The sequence below is a fragment of the Eurosta solidaginis genome, chromosome 5, assembly GCF_040869045.1.
Source record: "Eurosta solidaginis isolate ZX-2024a chromosome 5, ASM4086904v1, whole genome shotgun sequence".
In the NCBI taxonomy this organism is placed as follows: Eukaryota; Metazoa; Arthropoda; class Insecta; order Diptera; family Tephritidae; genus Eurosta; species Eurosta solidaginis.
The window spans coordinates 236,713,248-236,739,446 of record NC_090323.1 but is presented as its reverse complement, the minus strand read 5'-3'; the positions used below and the strand labels follow the sequence as shown (position 1 = coordinate 236,739,446).

The 26,199-nt window shown below is 37.7% G+C and overlaps 1 protein-coding gene across 8 annotated transcripts in view; it reads left to right on the top strand.

Moving 5' to 3' along the window:
• Positions 1-26,199, top strand: part of LOC137252876 (capon-like protein) — a 682,759-nt gene that overhangs the window by 638,045 nt on the left and 18,515 nt on the right. For 6 of the 8 annotated variants that reach the window (XM_067788990.1, XM_067788991.1, XM_067788993.1 and 3 more), the window contains exons 4-7: positions 7,270-7,373; positions 14,003-14,173; positions 16,254-16,376; positions 16,910-19,172. In XM_067788990.1, the coding sequence (XP_067645091.1) occupies positions 7,270-7,373; positions 14,003-14,173; positions 16,254-16,376; positions 16,910-18,079 (1,568 nt within the window). In that variant the 3' untranslated portion in view covers positions 18,080-19,172. Of the gene's footprint in view, positions 1-7,269; positions 7,374-14,002; positions 14,174-16,253; positions 16,377-16,909; positions 19,173-26,199 lie in introns of those variants that run through there. The other 2 variants (XM_067788996.1, XM_067788997.1) reach the window with 2 other exon arrangements.

The following is a 26,199-nucleotide window of genomic DNA, read 5'->3' as shown; positions in this document are numbered from 1 at the left end:
ATTTCGAAATCATTTTAGGACTCATCGGGGAACAATTCTGTATAGTTTTGCGATCCGTCCGGAATCCCACCAGGGCTATTTTGGTACTTTTTCCGGACTATATCAGGGTCATTCGAGAATCCTTCCGGGATCCCTCCGGGATAATTTCTGGATGGTTTTCGGGATCCATCTGGTATCCCGTCGGGGTTATTTCGGGACTTTTCCGGTATCCTTCCGGGATCATTGCTGGATCCCGTCAGGGTCATTTAGAGGCTATTTCAGGATCCCTTCCGGAATCATTTCTGGATAGTTTTCGGGGTCCATCCTGGATCCGGTGAGGGTTATTTCGGGACTTTTTCGGCATCATTTTGGGAGTATTCTGGCATCATTTCTGAATGATTTTAGGGATCCGTTCAGGATGATTTGCGTGATCCATCAGGGATCCGGATATGGTCATTTCGGAACTTCTTCGGGACTATTTCGGGTTCATTTCGTGACCTTCCGGGATCATTTCTGGATGGTTTTCGGGATCTGTCCGGGATCATGCCGGGGTCATGTCGGAACTTTTCGGGATAATTTAGGGACCTTTCACGGATGGTGCTTGGGATCCATCCGGGCGCCCGTCAGGGTAATTTCGGAACCTTCCCGAGACTATTTTGGGATCATTTGGGTACCCTTCAGGGATCATTTCTGTGTAGTTCTCTGGATAAGTCTAGAATCGCCTCGTTGTTATGTCGGGACTTTTTGGGCCTTTTTTTTTAATATATTACAAAAATTAAATATATCAGACACACAATTTTATTTCAAAGAAATAACTTGATAAGCAGATTAAAGTGAATATCTCATATATTTTATTTTCTTCTTGCGGACAAGACCGCTAGTATTTTATATAATGAACTATACAACTCGCTTGATGTTAATGAAATCAGGCATATGTACATGTAATCCACTTAAAAGCACACTTACCAATGACATTGATGTTAATCCCTTGCGAATTGTATAAGTACTAACTTAATTATTATAGTTATTCAATTATAACATTTTCAATGCGCCACTTAATAATATTAAATGCCGTAATCGTGCAATTATGTGCATGGCCGAACACTCAATTAACTAAATGGAAAATATTTACAAAATTCTTAAATTTTTGATGCTTAATAGCCGCTCACCTGTGCTCATGTATTATACAAAAAATTTAAATCACCTGCGAATATTTCTGCCCTCACAATAATTTGTAATGCTATAATTAAAATTATTTTAAAAGATTTTAAGTAAGCGGAATGAAGTAGGAATTATATATTTCAGATAGGAATTTTGCTTTTGAAATTTGTAACGTTCTATTTTGTAGAAGATAAAGGGTATATGAAATTTAATATAGCCACTTGCATATGAAAGAAAACAACGATACTTCATATGGGATCTCTCTGTTGTTATTACCAGCCCATAAACGCGAGAGCGTACAGCGTCGGGCATTATGTTATGATTCGGGCGCCGCAGAGGGAAGAAAATTCAGAAATTGTGCGCCTCATACGTAAAACATGCTCAAACTCGAGCTTCTAAGTTAAAAATTGATGTTTTCTTGCTCAAAAAAAAAATAACAAGGCAACTTTTGCTTTAAAAGATCTTTTCTGAACAAATTTTCGCTTCCTTTTCCGTTCTTGTCCTTTCGTCAAAGTGGACGGGCAGTGCCAGCTTCAGCTCAATCAAAACATTTTCGGGCGTGACTTGGTTGAGTCGAAAATTAAAATGGAACTAAAAAGTGGCACTTAAACTCCATTCTAGCGAATTGGTGGAGTTGAGACGTGCAATGCTTCCCTAAACTGGATTTAGGTAGAGTTTTTGCACTCCCAACAGGAAGTGTTGTAAATTGAAATGGTGTGACACCATATAACCGTGAAACAAAGATTGAAGTAACGCGAACTAACGGAACAAATAGAATGGAACGCAACGGGACACGAAAAACACATGGCAACACGCCACATATTGAAACTAAAACATATTGTTCCGAATTTACTGCAATTCGGCTTATTTGTAACCTTCTACAAACGTTCGTATCACTAACTGTTAAATAAAACACTCCAATATTCTGTATTACAAAATGGTCTTTATTAGACTGCTTTGAAAGTACTGCACAATAAAACTTCACTTTGAAACTGATAGCGTGTTTAAAACAAACTGATTCGTACCTCTACTGTTCCTGCCTTTTATACTGTCTGATTTCCTCGTTGCATATTTCTAGGCTTTTCTATTTCCAGAACTTATTAGTTAGTTATCAGCTATAAAATTACTCAGCTGTAACTACAGGTGCATGATTTTATAGCTTCTCTCAAACCCCATGCGCATGTATGTGTGAGCGACACTTGCACAACCATTGCATACTTTCGGGAGTATTTCAGATTTATGCATGTGGCTGTGCGTTGCTTCTCCGCTGCGTGTATGTTCATATGTGTAGACATAATGATTGAATTATTGATGTGCATACAAGTCACTGCTTAGCATCAGCTTAGAGATGATAGTATCCCTTAGTGCTGCTAATATTTATTACAATATGTACATATAGACATTAAAATAAGGGAGAATTCGCGTAATTTAGTAAATTGAAACTATATTTATCAAAGCGCACTGAACAAATAGACGTTGGCGTTTTAGCTTCCCAACAGGCCAAATAATTCAAATCTTATTCGGTCTTTATTCGGTTTTATTATACACGCGCGAAATAACTTAAATATAAAGAAAAAAAAATTATCACTTTTTATGCATGAGGTGGTATATTTCTATTCACTTTTCTGCTGGCTATTTTTTAAAAGAATTGAATGTAATTTGGGCTGTATCACCTTTGTGAATTGTATCAAAAGAATACTTCAAGTGTCTGTATGTTTGCATATTCCCAATTACACAGTGCAAAAAAGTTAGAAGTTTTTCTTAAGTGGCGCACGAATGGTACTTTTCGTAAAGCGGAATTCGTACACATCAATTTCGCTGAACATACTTATAATACAACCTGGCCAAATCTAAAATATTAGTGTTCAGGGAATGTAGCAGGTGTCCTCCTTTTCGTTGGTCTTATGGTAGCGAGTTTATTGAGATTGTAAATGAGTACAAATATCTGGGAGTTCTCTTGAATTACAAACTATCTTTTACAAAGCACCTCGAGGCAAAACTAGCTGAGGTTAAAACAGCGATAAATGCTACCTTGTCAAAATACTTAAATAGCTCTCGCATTTGTATCTCAAATAAGATCAAAATTTTCGAGGCAGCATGTAGGTCCATTATGTTTTATGGTGCGCAAGTCTGCGGTGTTGATAAGTTTGAATGTGTAGAGAAACTTTTTCGCTTCTTTTTAAAAAAGTTAATTTTTTTACCAGCTAATACACAAAACTATATGTTACACCTTGTATCAGGTTTATCGTCGCTATTCAGTAACACCTTACGCATTCACATGCTTTGTATTGCGCGCTGTTTAAGTTTGGCAGCAAATAGACTGCCCCGAGTTATAGCAGAGGAGACAGTGGGACAGGGGTAGTACTGGGTCAAAAAGTGGAGAAATGTTTATAAAAGTGTCGACATGGTGCCTCTGTCTGACTTTTCTTCCGCCTCGCTTAATATTAGCATAGCAATTTTACTAGAGAAATTAATTCAAAAGGAGTTTGCAGACTATGCCGATAGTCCCTTTCAGTCGTCACATGATCTTTACTCCGACTTGCTCCCTATGTACTCTACCTATTTTAGCGATGAGTATTCTGGGTACGCCATAAGTCTGATTTTCCGAGCAAGTGGTGGCTTGCTATAGCTTAATGCTCGATGTTTTAAAAATGTTTTTTCCAAAAACTTTTCTATCTGCAATTTATGTGCAGCTGAAGACACCCATCACTTCATTAGGATATGCCCTATATATAAAGACATACGCTTAAATTGTTTTGGTGATAAAGTTTTAGATCTGCAGAAGGTGGTGAATATTCTTAAGGATTGTAACTATAACTCACTCTTTGTTTATATAAGAAATTGCCTTAAGTGTAGAGAACTTATTGTCAAGGAATTTTCCTAAATGGGTTGTTTAGTTATAAGTGATATTAAGACACACAAAATTTATTGTTGTTGTCTGGGATCTTAATTTTTTTTATATATTTATAGTTTTAATTCATTTTGCTTTACTTTTGTAATTACTAGTTGAAAGAAAATAAATAAATCACTACTACTACTCCTACTTATAATGCAGCACTTCTGAGTTATTTTATATTTCCATTTAAAGATTATGGGGATGACGAATGGTCTTTTATCAAGACGTAAGATATCTGTAAGAGTTACAATATTTATTAGGAACTAGAGCCTCATCCCTTTAGGATTCCGCACACATGGCAGAAGGATACCTTGTACCAAGTTTAAACTCTAAACTCAAATTTATAGTACAAGTTAGCCGGGCACGTGTGCATCTTGCGCAACAAAATTCAAAATCCCCAGTCTCAGTCAATCAATCATCTATCAATAAAAACTTATATGCGCTTCCGCTGCCATCTGGCGAATGTTAGCAACTGCCGGTAATGCAGTATTAATTCTAATCAAATATTCACAATAGTGGCATAGTACAAATATATTTCTTTGTGTGCTCACAATTGTTTATTTTTAACAGATTATTTTAACAAAATGTAGCTAAACAAAAGCACTAAGACCAATAATACCCAAAGCTCGCTAATAGCACGAATCTTGTATTCCAAATACGAGCGAAAAAGGGACCTGCACATAAAAACAGCAATTAGAAAAAACATATTCGATACTACACAAGCTGGACTAAAAGTTTGTTTAGAAAAATTTATCTGTGAGATGGATGCCACCTTCCAGAAAATATTATGGTTACTTTGTAGCAAACCTCCTGTTGTACAGTGTATTTACTTAATATTTTTTACTTGCTTTATTTATGCAACAAATTCTTAAAATCGACTTAATTCGCTTTCAAGATAAACTACCCCTATCCGCACGAGATTTGTTTAATTGAAAAAGTAAACAAAATTTTATTGCCGAATATATGTAAATATATTTTTCGTGGTACTTTTATGTATTTATGTAGTGTAAGTAGTAAAATTTTATATGTTTAACATTATTTTTAATGAGCAAATATTAGACCTTGTACGATTAGAAATATGTATAACGCAACATTAAATGTAGCAAGAAGTACTCAAATCAACATTTTTTAATACTGTAACGAATTCTGCGAAATTCCGCTTATTTGAAACATTCTGCTAACGTTCGAATCGCTAAACTGTTGAATAAATCACTCCAGTGTTCAGTATTGCAAACTGGTCTTTATTTAGATTGCTTTGGTAGTACTTCACAATTATACTTAAAACCAATAGCGTGTTTAAATCAAAACCGATTCGTTATTACTCAGCTTGCGCTGCTTTTATACTCTCGGTTTCCTCGTTTACCCATTTCTCCAAAGGCCTAGTAATTTCGCGAACAGTTGTAGCGCATACGTGGTTAGTTACCAGTTATATACATGTATATCTGTAGTCCACGCTTCTCCCATAGCCATATGCGTGTATATGTGTGTGTAACTACTTCGGCTGATGACGACATACATTATATACATAATACTGGCTGCTCTATTGTTCTTGTGCATTTATTTAGTAGGAGCTTAGTGATGCTAATATTCGTCACGATGCTATCTGTCGCCCGCTACTTTGCGTGCGTACTTTGAAATAAGGAATCCTTACTTTAGTTTTGGGTTGCCTAAAACCACTTTTATATTCAACACTGCAAACTACAAAGAAAATTTCTAACCTAGTAACCGGTGATCACGGTAAACTTCTCACATGTAGGAACTTTGCCTGGGAGTATGGTTGTGTCTGTTATAAAGGCTCCACAATTTATTAACACTTTTGCTTCTCTGACAATATTTCGAAGCTTTGTCCATTCAAGACTTGTACCATTGCGTAAACTACCTCCTCCCTTTAAACTTTTTCCGAAGTACTATAAATTGTGCTAGCTAGGATCTATAATATCTTGTCTTATGCTTTTATCATCAAAATATACTCCAGGTCGAAGTTGAAATATGCTTCATAAATGCATTACCAAAAAATGTTGTTGGTAGACACGAAAGCCAAGTAATATCGAAACGGATGGTACTCATATGACCTGAATTATAGTTTTATTTATAACAAAATACCTGAACCATATTTTGGTCTATATCTCGGAAGCGGGTTGAGTAGTCTCGAAAATTTAAAAAAAAATTGTTAAAGCCATAATCAACAGTGCCGAAGACTTAATACATTTCATGAATGGGGCTATGGAGGGTAATCTTATCCGGTTCGTAATCTCCAAATAATCGGATGTATAAGATAAGAAATATATAGATGTACATACCTAAACGATTTTTAAGATAAATATAAAATAAAAAATGGCAAAAAACTCCCTTATCTGATCGATCAGTTGTATGGGATATATACTATATATAGCTCCGATCAAAGTGATTTTTTCAGGACATCTTCTATGATATATTGGAATATATACCACCCAGTTTCACGTTTATACTTTTTAAATTGCGACAGGAATGACCAAAATCGTCTTACCTGAACGATCGGTTGTATGGGAGATATATGTTATAGTGGTCCGATCCTACCGGATCCGACAAGTATCTAATATAATACAAAAATACATCCTTGTGGCAAATTTCAGTGAGATATCTCAAAATTTGAAGGACTAGTTTGCGTTCAAACAGACATACGGACGGACGGACGAACAGACGGACATGGCTATATCAACTCAGTTCGTCGCCCTGATCAATTCTGTATACCTAATGGTGAGTCTCTCTTCTATATTTCTCAACGTTACAAACATCGGACCAAAGTTAATATACCATTTCATGTTCATGAAAGTTATAATAACCGGGTCCATGTTTTGGCTTTCAAGACCCTCGAGATATTGGAGTCTAAAATGTATCCCAAGATTTTAGTAAGACCTCAATCCTAATCAGAGATTTCTGATTGATGTGAGTAAAAACATATAGACATAAAAAAAATTTTAAATTGTTCTGCTTGAATGCAGGGGGCCAATATGGACCTCTCCTATCAATTTTCTGAAATATGTTCAATGTACAGACATCGCCCTGTTATAATTTTATAATTTTTGTATATACAAAAAGTTATTTCGAATAAATAAAACAAAAGAAATAAATTTATTTTTATAAAAATGATTTCGCGAATGATTTTAAACCTACGTTAATATTACAAACTATTTACGCAATGAGTGCCAACAGCCCAAAACTGAAATACAAATACAATGTGTTTTTTCTTTCAGAGTCTTTAACCGCGGTGACAGACATCAAGCCTCCACAAAGACCAAACCATTTGGAATTAGTACCGCAGACCAGTTCAAATATGCGTAAATCGCCAAGTTTGATGGTAAGTAGCAAATTAGTTATTTTTAAAGTTTTAATGGTCGTTAGTATATATGTATCTCCACTAGGGAGAGCCCCATCGTTGTACCTGTCGATGGTTTTCGCGATTTTGAATCGAATTTTGGGTACATAGCCGTATAGCTTACTTGCGTCTTCATACTACCAGTTAACTGGCGCCAGTTGGTGTGCAATAAAGAAGACCAAAGTTTTCGCCAAGTCATTTGCCAACATAATAAAGGCCCCACCCTAACCTAATTATCTACCCAGTCAGCAAGCGCGATTCTCCGTAGAATTTCTTTGGCGACTAAATCGTCGCTGTTATTTAATCTAGGTTTCTAGTTTAAAAAATTCACTTACAGTTTCGATTTTATATTTCTTAAGTAGAAAGCGATGGTTAAGTCGCTAATTCGATGATCCTTTAGTTACTGGCAGCTTATATTTCATCTTCTTCCGCTTCACCTCAAGAGCGAACCTTTACCCCCAGCAGTATATGCCAGAATTTACACGCTGCTTTAATGATAGTACCATTGCGGTAAAAATCTGCTGCTGGAGCTATCTCCTTCAACATCAGGATAAAGAAAGCTCATTTTAAATAATAATTATTTTTTCATAGTTGTCGGAAATAACGAATCCCATAAAGCTTCCTGCTGCTTCCCACAGCTTTCGGGATTGCATTTCTTGAGAAATATATGTATGTGCGTGCCTTGCACACTTGAGATCTAACCATATCTTGCATACGGGTTGATGAATGTTCTTTATCAACTTTTTGCATCCATAATCGAACAACTCGGCTGTTTCTTTGTCATCCACCAAATTTAAAAAAAAATTGGCAATTACTCATATCAAGTTTAAAGTTACCCGTTCTTGCATTGCTAGGTCATATATTTCTGTCTTTTTAACCAGGCGTGACACTCTCCTCCTTTGGTAATGTTAACGCAACCCTATCATGCTCAGTAACATGATTAACTCGACGATTGCTCTCACTGAGTAGCTTGGAAAACGTGAGTAGCTTCTCAACGCCAAGAAGTGTATGAGGCTCCCTCTGAAAAAATTTCAATATGCCTTTCCTCAGGAGTAACAAAGTTTTTTTCCTTTATCCTTAATTGACACAAATAATTAAGTCTTATTATGTTCATGTCCATTTCGGGAACTATTAATATAATCAATCCATCATCAAACCATCTCTGTTATCCCGCCCCCAACTTTCTAGTTCAATGAGGAACTTGGGGTCGTCGGAGGGTTACGGAAGCTCTTAAGCTATAAAGCTTTGTTCTGCGCTAAGAAAAAAAACGTTCAATCCCTCGTTTTCCACATCGTATTCCATTGTGTTAGCTTCCAAAGGGATCCATGATAGGTCCACCGATGCTGTTGTGCTTTGCTTCCTCCTCATATGTATCTAAAGGGACAACTCTATCATTAAAATAGGTGCCCTTTTTCTACGCGAGTATACTGGTGTGCACTGCACAGAGCTCCCTAACAACTGCTGGATTGCGTCTTACTGTAGATCTCGATTTACGCAATGCAAGCTAATAATGCATCTTACTTGGTTTCAGCATTTATCATTACTTCACGGTTTTATGAGCAAAGGAAACGCACTTTCTTTGCTTTTTCTTCGCGAAAATTCCATACACTCGAGACCCTTATTTTGATCATTCCTGAAATCTTGTGTGAAATGAAGAATATTCCTGTATCTAGAAATGTAGGAAGACTTTTTATACCTTTCATGAAAATTAAATGGTATATTAATTTTGTCTGGAACCTTGAATGTGTAAGTCTCTAAAGGAGAAAAGTGGGTTTACCAATAAATATACCAAAATGATCAGGATGACGAGTTAAGTTGATTTGGGCATGTTCGTCTGTCGGCCTGACTGCCCTTTTGTTTGCTTGAACGCAAACTCATCCCTCAATTTTTGAGATAATCTTGCTGAAATTTGGTGAGCTGATAAATTTGGGTGTCCGACTGATCATTTGTCGGAACCGACCCGACCACTACAGCATATATCCCTCATACAAACTACGTTTTGAAAAACAAGGTATTTGTCATTTATTCCTAGAAAAATTGAAGTTTCACAAGATGCTTACAAATTCGGCATAAGTTTTTGCCTCCAAAAATCATTAAGATCGGTCATATATATATTATATATACGATATAAAAGATTTTTCAGATGAAAGGTTAAACGTAACTCCTTCCTCATTTTAACAGCTAGAAGCTTGAAATTGCTGTCTGGAAAAATCGGTCGTCTATGTAACTGGCTGTTTAGACTTTATGAATTTTTGAAATTTCAACACAATATCGTTCAGCTTCATTCATGAAAGTATGTTGCCTTCGGCATAGCCAATGATAGTTCCGTCCTTACTTGTGAGCTTACAACTGCACCATTCTATAAATCGCTGACCAACTCTTTCGATAAATAAAGATTTCTGTACACGTCATTAAGAATTTTTGTTTATTTTGCTTTCTCATATTTATGTAATTTTAACTTAAAAACACTTTGGTTTTGCACCGCTCTTTTATACCCTCCTCAAACTACTAAAAGTTAATTGCATTCATCATAAATGAGAATTTTTGTTTAAATATTTACTTTAAGAAGCAGACGGCGCCAAAATAAGAACGTATTTTTATAAAAACATAAAAAAAGAAAAGCGAACTATTTTAGTAGACATATGTATGTTGCATTAGCTTATGCGCTCATCATTCACACGTGTGTAAGTTTTGGCGTAGCGGAATGATGAATTGCAAACATTGCAAAATAATTTCGATTATTATACGAGCTGTTGAAATTTGTATGATGTATTTGGCCGCAAAATCGCAATTCGTTTTGGAATTTTCATTTAACGCTACTTTCTTTTGGCCAAATTGCTCATTCCACCACTTCTACTAAATTTTTATACCAAATGCCACGGTGAAAATAAAGGTTAAACGCAATAAGTTCATAAACTCAAAGTTACGTATACGCAGTGGCGGCTCGATTTTATTGAATGTAAAACGCACCACTGCAGTGTAAATATGTACTGTGTTTATGTGTGTGTACATTAGGCCGGGTCGATTTGTGGGGAGGCAAAAAAATCACCCATTGCTCTGTGAAAATCATATTCTAGGGATCAAAATAAGAAACTTTGCCGAAGGAACCATACCTCTAAAACGAATTCTGGTGTCCCCCAATTTGGGTCGAACTTTTGGGTAAGGGCAAATTTTGAAAAATCCCACTTTGATCCATTTAGAGTGCTCCAATCGAGTCCAAATGTATGACCGATCCCCACTAACTTTCGAGGCCCGACCCACCGATGCCAGTGGCACACCCCCTGGAACCCCCCCGGGGGTTCACCATACAAATATTTCAAAAAATCGCCGGTTTTGCACTTTACATGAAAAAATCAGCACACACATATCCATACCAACTGAAAATAGGTGTACCACTGCGTATACGTAACATTTTATTATTACGTATAAACAAATAAAAAAATTTGCAATAAAATAATTTGAAATGTTTGTATGGTGAACTCCCAGGAGGTTGCAGGGGGTGTGCCACTGGCATCGGTGGGTCGGGCCTCCAAAGTTAGTGGGGGTCGGTCATACATTTGGACTCGATTGGTGCACTCTAAATGGATCAAAGTGGGATTTTTCAAAATTTGCCCCTACCCAAAAGTTCGACCCAAATTGGGGGACACCAGAATTCCTTTTAGAGGTATGGTTCCTTCGGCAAAGTTTCTTATTTTGATCCCTGGAATACGATTTTCACAGAGCAATGAGCGATTTTTAAATCGACCCGCCCTAGTGTACATATTTTAAGCTTGTAAATAATAATTACTTTTACTTTTTTGATTTTGTTGTTTGTTTATGCAAGCGCATTAATTTTTATTTGCATGTTTTCCAAATACAGAAACGCAATAAACAGATAATTAAGTACGTTCATAAACTCGATATTTTTTCCTTGAATGTTCTTGCTTAACTTTACATACATGTATGTATACATATATGCGTAGATTACGGTTTGGTGCATACTTATCTTATTTTTGTATTGCTGTGTACATTACAAATATTTTTTATTTATTTATTTATTTGAATCTAACAACAGTGCAAATATTTTTGTATCATAGAGACATCTAAAAAAATAAATGCAAGGCGCGATAACCTCCGAAGAGATTTTAGACCAAATTTCTCTTTCAATTGGCGGGACGGGACCTAAATGTTCTATGATAACTCCGAACGGCATCTGCAAAGCAGATGAGTTTTCGCTGAGAAGCTTTCCATGGCAGAAATACACCCGGAGAGTTTTTCTAAATTTTCGATGTTACTTCGACCGGGAATTGAACCCACGATTTTTGGGTTGGTAGGCGACCGCCAAGAGACTTCTAGCGAATCTAAGAATAATAGTTCATTGAGCGAGGAAGGCTAGAATCCTTTCAAAGGAGTTGTCTGGGAAACCGAAAAGTGATAAATTTTGTTGTCACAAGGAATAATCGCCCAAGCGGTCCTATCGTTTTACAGGGGACCTAGGCGATTATTGCTAATGACCACAGAATTAGGCACGTTTTCATTCTACTGCTGCTGTCAAGTTTCTAGAATACCTCATAAGAAAACTAAAGCTCCCCATAACTTCTCCTATGCCTCACGAATGTTCAGTAACACCTTACGCAAACTATATGCTTATGTACAAGAAAGAAATAAAGCACAAATATTCCCAGCTAAAGTCGCTTGAAGCATCTGGATACTTAATTAATTCCCAAAAACAATTTTTAAATGGGTGTGTGTTCCCTTCATCACATTTACTACAAGACCGCGTGTTTGCTTCCTGGAGAAACACTCGATCTTTAATTCGTGTCTCCTTTTTGTTGGTCCTCATGGACCGGCCAGTTCAACCTTCTCCTTTTTAATGAGATATACATATTAAGGGAAAGAGAAAGTGGTACAAAATTAGTTTCTAAGCTTACTTTTAGCTCGAGTTGCTATATTTCTTTTGAAATTAAGAGCAGTACTAAAAAAGCAAAGCTTTTTCCTTTTTTATAAATTTCTGGAAAATGAAAAAGTATATTAAATTTGTTCGGATTCTTGAAAACTGAATAGAGGAGATAGAACCACGAATAGATATATCGAAATCATCACGTTGACGAGCTCAGCTGATTTATTCATGTCCGTTTTTCGGTTTGGACGCAAACTAGTCCCTAAATTTATGAGAAATTTTTATGAAAATGCGTGAATGAGTAAGTCGGAACCAGCGGATCGGACTATGAATGCATATTTATTTCATACAACGGATTATTCAGATAAGAAGCCTTCCCCATTTTAACTACAAAATTGAAAGTTCACCAAACTGTTTCTTGATATTGGTTTGTATGAAATAAGCGAGGACTGGCATCATTGCTTTTAAATATATGAAAACATTTATTTGAAACAATTCTTAATTTATAATTTTATTTAATAATTTTGGAAAAATTTAAACAACGTAACATCAGGACCAACAAGGCGGCATCTGTTTCGATTATACCTTGTAAATCTCTCCAAAGCCTTTTCTCCCGGGAGTGGGATTTGAACCCGCACTCCTACGATGGTTGAAGTGTTACAAACGCATGCAGCCATGTCATGCCTTAGTAGTTGTGTTGTTGTTGTATTAACGAAAAAGACACTCCCCGAAGGTTTTGGTTATCGACGTTGATGGCCCTTTGCCGGATAGAGATCCTTTACGTTCCGGTAACAAAGCATCATAAAAGTACTAGCCCCACAATCTCGGGAACGATTTATATGACCACATTAAACATTCTAGGCCAACCCGCCTCCCAGCACCTAGTTCAATGAGGAGCTTGGGGTTGCCTAAGCCTCACCTGCTTAATATGTGTATAATACATTCATATTTGTAACAGGATTCTCCTCGCGTAAGTGAGGTTGACAAAAACGTCAAGGTCGATCGTATTTATAATATAATAGCAGCCCTGGCAGACGTTGTTCTTATCTCTTGCTCTCCCTCACCCTCTCTCCCCATTTTCTTTATCATTTTATTCACTCTCATCTTTGCTCTTCTGTTTTTCTGCTGCTCTTTCTCTCTCTCCGTCTTTTCCCTCACTTCTTTTCCCCTCCATTTATCCCTATTTCTCTTACTTCGTCAAACTTTATCTCTTTCTCAGTCTCTCTTCCTCACTTCTCTTTTCTCTAGTTCTTCTCCATCCCTTATTCCCAGTCCCAATACCAGTTCTAGTTGCAGTCGCAGCCCAAGTCCATGTAATAACCATCTTCGTACTTCAAGGAATATTCTAAAAAAATGAATTAGCGAAATCGTTTCAATCGTTATCGAGCTTTGCGCTTAGCAGCGCATTCCGCGACTCATTTTTATATTATAAATATCCTGGATGAGAGGTTCATCGTCATAGCTGCAATATGTAGATTTTAAATTAATACTGGAGACAGCTTTGTTTTGGTACTCTGTAACCTCTAGTTCCCTCTTTTCTTACACAGTTATTAATTACGTTGTTCTCAATCAGTTACATCGAACTTATTTTAAGTAGGCAATTCATAAGGTCTCTTATTCGTAGTATATTGGAAACAATGGGTACAACTTAAAGATCAAAACTTCACATTGATACGACACACTTGGGCGCAAAATTTCATTATAAGGAGAAAATTTTTCTTTTTACTTACAGATGGCTGATGAAGATAAATCACCAACTTCACCCCCATCACCCAGTCATGAGATAAGCAAGCTAAAGGATCAATTAGAACAACAGGCCATACAAACGCGTCAAGCATTGGCGCAATTGATGTTGGTGCGCGAGCAGCTCATATCCGAAACAAATGCGCGCATCGAAGCTCAGGTAAGCACAAATTCTGTTAATTTCCTTGTGAAGAGAAGAAATACGCGTTATTCGCTAAAACTATATTAACATAAAACCTCATGTTTTATGGTCCCAGTTTCTTCCTCTCCTCATATTGACTCCAACCTACTAAACCTATGTTGACGTTTCAATAATATTATAAAGTTCATCACAAACTTATTAAGACATATAAGTGTGTGGAACGGGAATATTGTGGCATATGCGATTAAACTTTGTGTAACTTGATGCATGTAGCATTGCGATATTTTTCCTTTTTGATCCCCCCGATAGCGACTGGGCGTCAATTAACGAAAAAGTTTATCTTGTCTTATATATTTAGCTGTGCAATATACCACCGTTAAACTCACCATAACACAATGGTGTGCGCTTTAAACGGACCGATAAGCCCGAATTCCTAGGCATCGTTCTGGACAAAAAGCTTTACTGGAATGGTAACGACATTCAGCGTCAAAAAAAGGCGTACATTGAATTATTTATGTGCAAGAACCATTGACCATAATTGGACACTAGCCCTCGTATTTTCGTATGATCAGCAGCCCTAAGCAAAGCATAAAATTATAACTTGTTGGATAAAGTATACAGATCTGTGAAGTATGATCAGCAGAATTGGTGCTCTAAGACATGTGTATCTTAAAATTAATAGTGATTGCCCTATTACATACGCAGCGAGGGAATGAATACCGCTTCTTTAAAAACAACGCCAAGCAATGCTCTTGAGATCATTTTTTACATCCTTCCCTTGGATCTTGTAGGATAGCGAATATCGGATACGTCATCCCTGCATTTAAGAGAGTCGTCCAGTTGGAGTACTTAAACTATAGCATACTAAATAATTACAGTTTTCTTACTCCAAGTATAGGCCGCTGTGCAACCACAACAGCTGCGGATACCAAACTTTATGGTGAACATTTCCACTAGATATTTGAGTCCGATAGAGGCCTAGCTGCTAAGGGGAGCATTTCCATACCCACCGAAGGTAAATGGTAGAGTTGCAGCTCTCTCTTTCAGATTAGCAGATCAATGTAGTGATACACCCTATCTGTAAGCGACATACAAGCGGCCATGATATCCCTTTACATTTGCCCATTCTGAACTATCACTAAACCCGACCCGACAGAACCGTGTTCACCTCACATGGGTTCTACGACACAGGAATATTTTGGGAAAACTGTATTGCAGACGAACTTGCTAAGCAGTGTGCGACCATGCAGATTCTCTCTGACAAATGACTATTAGGTATGCCCTTTGCAACATGCAAGCTAATGCCCAAAATTAAATCTAGAGACAATCCAACGGAAAATGGCTACCAACTCCAGGGTTTTGGACATCGACCTCTTTAATCTAAGCTAACTTTATCCCAAAGACTTTTTAGAAGCACTAATTCGGTGGTCGCTTGGCGGTTGTGTGGTAGTACTATGCTCGCTTTCCACACCAAAAGTCTGCGGCTCAAGCCCCTTAAAATTAGTTTCTGCCCTCGGTTGTGGTTTGGAAACCCTACGAGTGCATTTTGGTCAGGAAATCTTCTAAGCAAAAATGCATCTGCCTTGCATATGCCTTCCAGAGTGGGCTAAAACCATTTAGATATCATGCGGCCGATTTGTGGCAAGAACCAAAAAGTATCACGATGCAAATTGGATGAAGAGCTTGGCTTTAATCTACTCTGAGGTACATTGCGTCAAGATATTATTGTTACATATGTCAGAAGCCAGACGTGAAATATAACTAGAGTACCAGAACGAAACATTTCCAGCTTGTTTTACCACCGGAAAGAAAACCCCACATGAAAGAAATTTCCAACAAAAAACACTTGTGGTTTGCTGGGTTGAGCTAATTGGTCGTCTAAATATGCAAAATTTGTTTTTGTTTAATTTTCTTCAACGCGTTTCAGCGCTACATGCGTCATACTCAGAAAGCTATTTATTGAAATATACACTTGTGTTGAGCTCTGAAACATAATAAAAAAGTCTCGTCATTCTCATCCGAATAAAGACTTTCTTTCTTGCTTAAACTTTAAATGTTTATAAAAAAAATTTTTATTTTTTTTTACTTTTTTATTTAGGCACGCACACAGCAACTTTTGCAGCAGAACCGTGAATTGCTCGAGCATTTGGCATCATTGGGAGCTTACAGTGAACAGCAGGCTGCTGGCCTAACATCGGCCAACATTGGCATGGCACCACAGGTACTTATTCTATAAATAAACGCTTTTGTTGTTCTTGTTATTTTAAGTTAAAGTACTGCGTTTCGTTAATTTTTGGAATGACTTATTGCTTTATAACTGCCGTCACTAGCACTTAAGCAGGGATGGGCACATTCGCTACACTAGTTCGCTCGTATAATACACGGACTTGTATTTCGCTTTGAATCAATTGCTTTTATAAGGAGAAAGCCATCGCTTTATTGTGAAGGTTAGTACACAAAAGCGCACGCCGTTTGAACGCTGCCCAACCCTGCAATCGTCGTAAGATTTGATATTACTATGCATGCCGCATGATTCTTTTAACTTTTTTCAAAGTGTTTTGTAAAATTTTTAATTGCTGAAAATATGTCTGCGTAAGTTTTTTTTGTGCTCTTATTTTTTGCGATTAATTTGATATTTGTTTTGCTTTGCTCAATTATCAGTGTCTTGTGTTGTTGAGTTTTGTGAAAAATATAAATACATGTAACCAAAAAAAAAATTATTTAAAAATTAACTCTTTACCCTTAAAAATATAGCTGCAAATGCTACTGCAAGCTACTGGCAACAACAACAATTTGGCCACCATCACTCAACAAATAAATAGCCTTGGTTCCATCAACCAACAACTGACATCGCTCAGTCATCAGCTGAGTGGGCTGAATCAACAAACTCAGAATATACAGAATTTCCAAAATATCAATGCTGCGCAACAACAACAACAGCAGCAGCAGCACCAGCACTCATCACCGCCAGTCTCACTTGCACAACAACAACAACTAACGCCACCCAGTACTAGCGCCTCACTGCCGCAATCACAGCTACAATTGAATATTGCCACAACGGCGAACTCTACAAATAGCAACAGCAACAATAACAGTATTTGTGGCAGTAGCAGTCCATTCCCTACAATGAATCAATTGCAAAGCATTAGTAATCAATTACAACAACTCAATGCGCAAGCTGCACACTCCCAACAGGATGCGCTATCAAAAGATCTTTTTCAAGTTAATCAAGAGCTTTTGAATCGTTTGCAAGCGCTAAATCTTGGCGCTGGTAGCTCAAATGCACTAACGCTTAATACACAAACGCTGGGTAATGTACAACAACAAACGCCATCGCCACGTAATTCATTCTTCTTTGTCAATCCGATGTCATGTAGTCCAGCAAACAACAACAATACAGCCAGTAATTTCAATTTCCTTAGTTCGCCGGGTACACTCTCAGGCCAATTGACGCCATCACCAATGAGCACACTCACGCGCAGCTCTTACACACATAGTCCACAGCTGCAGCATCGCCAGCAGCAGGATGTAGAAGCGCTACGCTTAAGTAGTATTGATCAGAATCTAAATAATTTAATGGACGAACAACTAATGAAGCCACTAAGTGGTCCCGTATTAACAGCGACATCAAATGGTAATATAGCAACAAGCAGTCCAACGGTTACACGTGAATCTAGCCGTTCTTCATCGACGTTAGATTCAACGTCACCATCATCACCACGCATGCGCAGCGGTAATAATGAGCAACGCTTTAATACGGTGACACTCAAGGTCACCGATGAAGCGGGCAATGTTACAAATCAGCGCAAGATCTCTGCCACTCCTAGTTTTATACAACGCAGTACGAGCGAAAAAGTGCCAAATCGCAGCCAAATTATGAGTCAGGTGCAGCGTACAGCTTGGGCGCGTCACACCACCAAATAACAGGAGGTTATAGATAAAGGTGGAGGCGGTTACAGCAAAAGTTATCCTATGAAAGATGAGAACTTAATAGAGATTTAGTTGGCGCAATTTTAAGCGGTTCTTCAAGTGTGGTCTGGCCAAGGAAAATCAAAGCAGCACAAATTTGCCGATTATGCTATAAGCTAAGTTTAAATTAGGAATTTATTTATATACTACAAACATATGTATAGAATTATATATTAGCATATGTATGTAGGTATTAGTACATTCTTTAAGAGAGTATTAAAAAATAGTTAACATAAAAATGTAACTATCGCGAAGGAACTTCATATCTGTTAATTTAAGTTAGTCCGTGCGATTCATAATAAACGAAATTTGGTCAAAATCACTAAGGGCCAGATTATGTATGAAGCCGTTCGTCACTGTCACTCACATATACAATTACCTCTATATAATAACAACAATTTTAGAAAGAAATTCAGGTTTATTGTCACTCACTGAAGTGAAAGAATGCCCTTATATCATAGCAATTTTGGTTCACAAGAGCAAAAATTACATTTTGCGTTATACATAATTTGCCCCTTAATTATCAATATATTTTAAACCCTTTTCGAATTCATATTATAATTGTTAGTTTCATTATTACCCTGCAAAAATCGTTGGACCATGTGGTCCACTGGAGTAATTACCATTCTACTCCACTGTAATGCAGCGATGGACCAACTCATGTTTCTACACGAACATGTTGTAAGCCGATCATTGCTCGTTTTTAACGATTGTAATCACTACACGATGTTTATTGGACTGTGGGTACTCCATGGATTACTCTGATGTAATTCGGAGCTGGAGTATATAGTCCGGTCCTAGGACATCGCAATGTTAATTGGACCATATTTTTTGTATGAATTGTAGTTAATTTTGGAGCTCTCGCTTGGTCCATAGCGAGTACTCCATACATGCATGCATGGAGTTACCGCGATTTTTGCAGGGTAGTCATAACACTTACAAATTTTTATACCTTTCATGAAAATGAAATGGTATATTAATTTCGTCACGAAACCGAAAATTGTAAGTCCTTAAAGGAAAATAGATAGACCCACCATTAAGTATACCGAAATAATCAGGTTGAAGAGCTGAGTTGATTTAGCCATGTCCGTCTGTCCGTCTGTCCGTCTGTCTGTTTGTATGCAAACTAGTCCCTCAATTTTTGAGATATCTTGATAAAATTTGGTGAGCGGGTGTATTTGTGTGTCCGATTAGACATTTGTCGGAACCGACCGGATCGGACCACTATAGCATATATCCTCCATACAACCGATTTTTCAGAAAAAGAGGATTTTTGTAATATCTTACCCAATTTAACAGATTGAAGCTTCAAACTTCACCATATACTTTCGTATATTGCACGTATTGTTGCCTGAAAAAATTGATGAGATCGGTCGTATATATAGTATATATCCCATACAACCGATTGTTCAGATAAGGAACTTTTCGTAATTACTGCCCTATTTTAAGAGCTAGAGGCTTCAAATTTCAACGAATGCTTACGTATATAGCATATATTGTTGTCTGAAAAAATCATAAAGATCGGTGGTATATATAGTATATATATATAGTATATATATATATATATATATTTTTTTGCAAATTTTAGCCCCATTTTAACAGCTAGAAGCTTCAAATTTCACAGAATACTTACGTATATAGCATATATTTTTGTCTGAAAAAATTATAGAGATCGGTGGTATATATAGTATATACCCCCTATAAACTGTCATTTTGACCCCTTTTTTACGGCTAGAAGCTTCAAAATTCATCAAATTTCATCAAATAGTTACGTTTACGTCATATATTTTTGAAATACGTGATTCGTAGTCATAGTTTTTACATGCAGACCACAAAAAACGTGAAGCTTTGCATCCTCACACAAATTACCTACCTGTTTTTATACTCAGTTGAGCAGAGCTCACAGAGTATATTAAGTTTGATTGGATAACGGTTGGTTGTACATATATAAAGGAATCGAGATAGATATAGACTTCCATATATCAAAATAATCAGGATCGAAAAAAAATTTAATTGAGCCATGTCCGTCCGTCCGTCCGTCCGTCCGTCCGTCCGTCCGTTAACACGATAACTTGAGTAAATTTTGAGGTATCTTGATGAAATTTGGTATGTAGGTTCCTGAGCACTCATCTCAGATCGCTATTTAAAATGAACGATATCGGACGCCCGAAAATTTCGAAAAACCGAAAAAGTGCGATAACTCATTACAAAAGACAGATAAAGCGACGAAACTTGGTAGATGGGTTCACGTTATGACGCAGAAAATTAGTAAGATTTTGGACAATGGGCGTGGCACCGCCCACTTTTACAAGAAGGTAATTTAAAAGTTTTGCAAGCTGTAATTTGGCAGTCGTTGAAGATATCATGATGAAATTTGGTAGGAACGTTACTACTATTACTCTAATGATGCAACAAAATACAAAAATAAAAGAAAATTTCAAAATGGGCGTGGCTCCGCCCATTTTCATTTAGTTTGTCTAGAATACTTTTATTGCCATAAGTCGAACAAAAATTTACCAATCCTTCTCAAATTTGGTAGGAGCATAGATTCTATGACGGTAACTGTTCTCTGTGAAAATGGGCGAAATCGGTGGAAGCCACGCCCAGTTTTTATACACAGTCCACCGTCTGTCCTTCCGCTCGGCCATTAACACAATAACTTGAGCAAAATCCGATATATCTTTACTAAACTTAGCCCACGTACTTACCTGAGCTCATTTTTCTTGGTATAAAAAATGGGCGAAATCTGACCATAACCACGCCCACTTTGTCGATATCGAAAATTACAAAAAATGAAAAAAATGCCATAATCCTATACCAAATACGAAAAAAGGGATGAAACATGGTAACTGGATTGGTTTATTGACGCAAAATATAACTTTGGAAAAAACTTTGTAAAATGGGTGTGACACCTACCATATTAAGTAGAAGAAAATGAAAAAGTTCTACAAGGCGAAATCAACAGCCCCTGGAATCTTGGCAGGAATACTGTTAGTGGTATTTCATATATAAATAAATTAGCAGTACCCGACAGATGATTTTCTGGATCACCTGGTCCACATTTTGGTCGATATCGCGAGAACGCCTTCACATATACATCTAAGGGCCACTGGCTTTTAAAACCCTCATTAATACCTTTAATTTGATATCCATATCGTACAAAAACATACCAGAGTCACCCCTGTCCCACCCTAATGGCGATATCTCGAAAAGGCGTCCACCTATAGACCTAATGCCCCCTCCCTCTTAAAATGCTCAGTAACACCTTTCGTTTGATACCCATATCGTACAAACATTCTAGAGTCACCCCTGGCCCACCCTGATGGCGATATCTCGAAAAGGCGTCCACCTATACACCTAGTGTCCACTCCCTCTTAAAATGCTCAGTAACACCTTTCGTTTGATACCCATATCGTACAAACATTCTAGAGTCACCCCTGGCCCACCCTAATGGCGATATCTCGAAAAGGCGTCCACCTATAGACCTAATGCCCACTCCCTCTTAAAATGCTCAGTAACAGCTTTCGTTTGATACCCATATCGTACAAACATTCTAGAGTCACACCTGGCCCACCCTAATGGCGATATTTCGAAAAGGCGTCCACCTATAGAACTAAGGATTACTCCCTTTTAAAATACTCATTACCACCTTTCATTTGATACCCATATCGTACAAACACATTCTAGAGTCACCCTGGCCCACCCTAATGGCGATATCTCGAAAAGGCGTCCACCTATAGACCTAATGTCCACTCCCTCTTAAAATGCTCAGTAACACCTTTCGTTTGATACCCATATCGTACAAACATTCTAGAGTCACCCCTGGCCCACCCTAATGGCGATATCTCGAAAAGGCGTCCACCTATAGACCTAATGTCCACTCCCTCTTAAAATGCTCAGTAACACCTTTCGTTTGATACCCATATCGTACAAACATTCTAGAGTCACCCCTGTCCCACCCTAATGGCGATATCATGAAAAGGCGTCCACCTATAGACCTAATGCCCACTCCCTCTTAAAATGCTCAGTAACACCTCTCGTTTGATACCCATATCGTACAAACATTCTAGAGTCACACCTGGCCCACCCTAATGGCGATATCTCGAAAAGGCGTCCATCTATAGAACTAAGGATTACTCCCTTTTAAAATACTCATTACCACCTTTCATTTGATACCCATAACGTACAAACACATTCTAGAGTCACCCTGGCCCACCCTAATGGGGATATCTCGAAAAGGCGTCCACCTATAGACCTAATGCCCACACCCTCTTAAAATGCTCAGTAACACCTTTCGTTTGATACCCATACCGTACAAACATTCTAGAGTCACCCTTGGTCCAGCTTTATGGCGATATCTCGAAAAGGCGTCCACCTATAGAACTAAGGATTACTCCCTTTTAAAAGACTCATTACCACCTTTCATTTGATACCCATATCGTACAAACACATTCTAGAGTCACCCTGGCCCACCCTAATGGCGATATCTCGAAAAGGCGTCCACCTATAGACCTAATGCCCACTCCCTCTTAAAATGCTCAGTAACACCTTTCGTTTGATACCCATATCGTACAAACATTCTAGAGTCACCCTTGGTCCACCTTTATGGCGATATCTCGAAAAGGCGTCAATCTATAGAACTAAGGATTACTCCCTTTTAAAATACTCCTTACCACCTTTCATTTGATACCCATATCGTACAAACACATTCTAGAGTCACCCCTGGCCCACCCTAATGGCGATATCTCGAAAAGGCGTCCACCTATAGACCTAATGCCCACTCCCTCTTAAAATGCTCAGTAACACCTTTCGTTTGATACCCATATCGTACAAACATTCTAGAGTCACCCCTGGCCCACCCTAATGGCGATATCTCGAAAGGGCGTCCACCTATAGACCTAATGCCCACTCCCTCTTAAAATGCTCAGTAACACCTTTCGTTTGATGCACATATCGTACAAACACATTCTAGAGTCACCCCTGGCCCACCCTAATGACGATATCTCGAAAAGGCGTCCACCTATAGACCTCATGCCCACTCCCTCTTAAAATGCTCAGTAACACCTTTCGTTTGATACCCATACCGTACAAACATTCTAGAGTCACCCCTGGCCCACCCTAATGGCGATATCTCGAAAAGGCGTCCACCTATAGACCTAATGCCCACTCCCTCTTAAAATGCTCAGTAACACCTTTCATTTGATTTCCATATCGTACAAACACATTCTAGAGACACCCCTGGTCCACCTTTATGGCGATATCTCGAAACGGCGTCCACCTATGGAACTAAGGATCACTCCTTTTCAAAATACTCATTAACAGCTTTCATTTGATACCCATATCGTACAAACACATTATAGAATCACCCCTGGTCCACCTTAATGGGGACACCTCGAAAAGGCGTCCACCGATAGACCTAAGGCCCACTCCCTCTTAAAATGCTCAGTAACACCTTTCATTTGATACCCATATCGTACAAACAAATTCTAGAGGCAGCCCTGGTCTACCTTTATGGCGATATCCCTAAATGGCGTTCATCCATAGAACTATGGCCTACTCTCTCTTAAAATACTCTTTAATAACTTTCATTTGATACACATGTTATACAACCACATTCCAGGGTTACCCCAGATTGATTTTCCTTATTTTGTCTCCATAGCTCTCAACTGAGTATGTTTTGTTCAGTTACACCCGAACTTAGCCTTCCTTACTTGTTTATTTTATATTTATCTTAAAAATCGTTAAGGTATGTAGATCTGTTCACTATATATTTCTTATCTTATACATCCGATTATTCGGAGATTACGAACGGGATCAGATTATTGTTCAGCCCCATTCATGAAAGGTATGAAGTCTTCGGCACAGCCGAAGACAGTCCCGTTCTTACTTGTTATCTGGTAACAATGTAATAGACCGACGCATTTGAAGTTTCATGCAAAAATGCCAACATTTATTATTTGCAAAGTTCCGTTTGCTGGTGCTGGAAAGAAATTCCGCTAGGTTGCTCCCGTGTCGAGATAATTAGAAAATTCATATTAGATTCGGAATTTTAGGATCGGATTCTAAGTACTTTCCCGTTGGGCTAGTGACATATCAGTTGGAAAAAAGAAAAGAGTGAACTACAGTCTTCATATTTCATGAGTAGTTGAGAACCCGATTATAAAATAGGGGAAAAATTCCAATAGGTGGCGTTCGGGTCGAGATATTTAGAAATTTTGTACCACTTGGTGGAAGTTTGCGCTAAAAGACATGTGGAACTTTTACTTAAGCTAAAAACTTGCAATCGCACACTTATTTCGGAGGGCCGAGTTAATATAATAAAAAAAAAAACAAATAAGGAAGGCTTAGTTCGGGTGCAACCGAACATTACATACTCAGCTAAGAGCTTTGGACATAATTTAATAGAAAATCACCCAGAAAAAATAAAGCTAACCCTGTAATGTGTTTGTATGACATGGGTATCAAATCGAAGGTATTAAAGGGGATTATCATCATAAAGGTGGAGCAGGGGTGACTCTATAATGTGTTTGTACGATATGGGTATCAAATTAAAGGTATTAATGAGGTCTTAAAAGGGAGTGGCCCTTAGTTGTATATGTGAAGGAGTTTCCGAGATACCGACCAAAATGTGGACCAGGGTGACCCAGAACATCATCTGTCAGGTACCGCTAACTTATTTATATATGTAATACCACGAACAGTATTCCTGACATGATTCCAAGGGCTATTGATTTCCCCCTGCAGAACTTTTTCATTTTCTTCTACTTAATATGGTAGGTTTCACACCCATTTTACAAAGTTTTTTTTTTAAGTCATATTTTGCGTCAATAAACCAATCCAATTACCATGTTTCATCCCTTTTTCGTATTTGGTATAAAATTATAGCATCTTTTCAGTTTTCGTGATTTTCGATATCGAAAAAGTGGGCGTGGTCATAGTCGGATTTCCACCATTTTTTATACCAAGATAAAGTAAGTTCAGATAAGTACGTGAACTAAGCTTTGTAAAGACATATCGATTTTTGCTCAAGTTATCGTGTTAACGGCCGAGCGGAAGGACAGACGGTCGACTGTGTATAAAAGCTGGTCGTGGCTTCAACCGATTTCGCCCATTTTCACAGAAAACAGTGATCGTTATAGAATCTATGTAAATTTTTGTTCGACTTATGGCATTAAAAGTATTCTAGACAAATTAAACGAAAAAGGGCAGAGCCACGCCCATTTTGAAATTTTCTTTTATTGGTGTATTTTGTTGCAACATATCATTACTGGAGTTGGATATTGACATAACTTACTTATATATTGTAAAGATATTTAATTTTATGTTAAAATTTTACTTAAGAAATTTTTTTTGTAAAAGGTGCGCGTGCTCGTCATGCGATTTTGCAAATTTTTATTTAGCACACATATAGGAACAGGAGTAACGTTCCTGCCAAATGGCAACATGATATCTTCAACGATTGCCAAATTACAGCTTGCAAAACGTTTAAATTATCTTCTTTTAAAAGTGGGCGGTGCCACGCCCATTGTCCAAAATTTTACTAATTTCCTATTTTGCATCATAAGGTCAACCCACCTACCAAGTTTCATCGCTTTATCCGTCTTTGGTAATGAATTATCGCACTTTTTCGGTTTTTCGAAATTTTCGATATCGGAAAAGTGGGCGTGGTTGTAGTCCGATTTCGTAGCAGTGTCCGGTTTCGTTCATTTTAAATAGCGATCTGAGATGAGTGCCCAAATTTCATTAAGATACCTCAACATTTACTCAATTTATCGTGTTTACGGACGGACAGACATGGCTAAATGAATTTCTTTTTTCGCCCAGATCATTTTGATATATAGAAGTCTATATCTATCTCGATTAGTTTATGCCGTTACGGATTACCGTTATGCGAACAAAATTAATATGCTCTGCGAGCTCTGCTCAGCTGAGTATAAAAAAAATAAATAAAAACATGGCGCGATTTTGAGCCGAGGGGCAACCCCGCTTATAAAAATTTGCTTCTAATTGAAAAAAACTTGTTGCTACAATTTTGATGTAGTTCTGCCTGGGGCGTTAGCACAGGATCTTCAGTC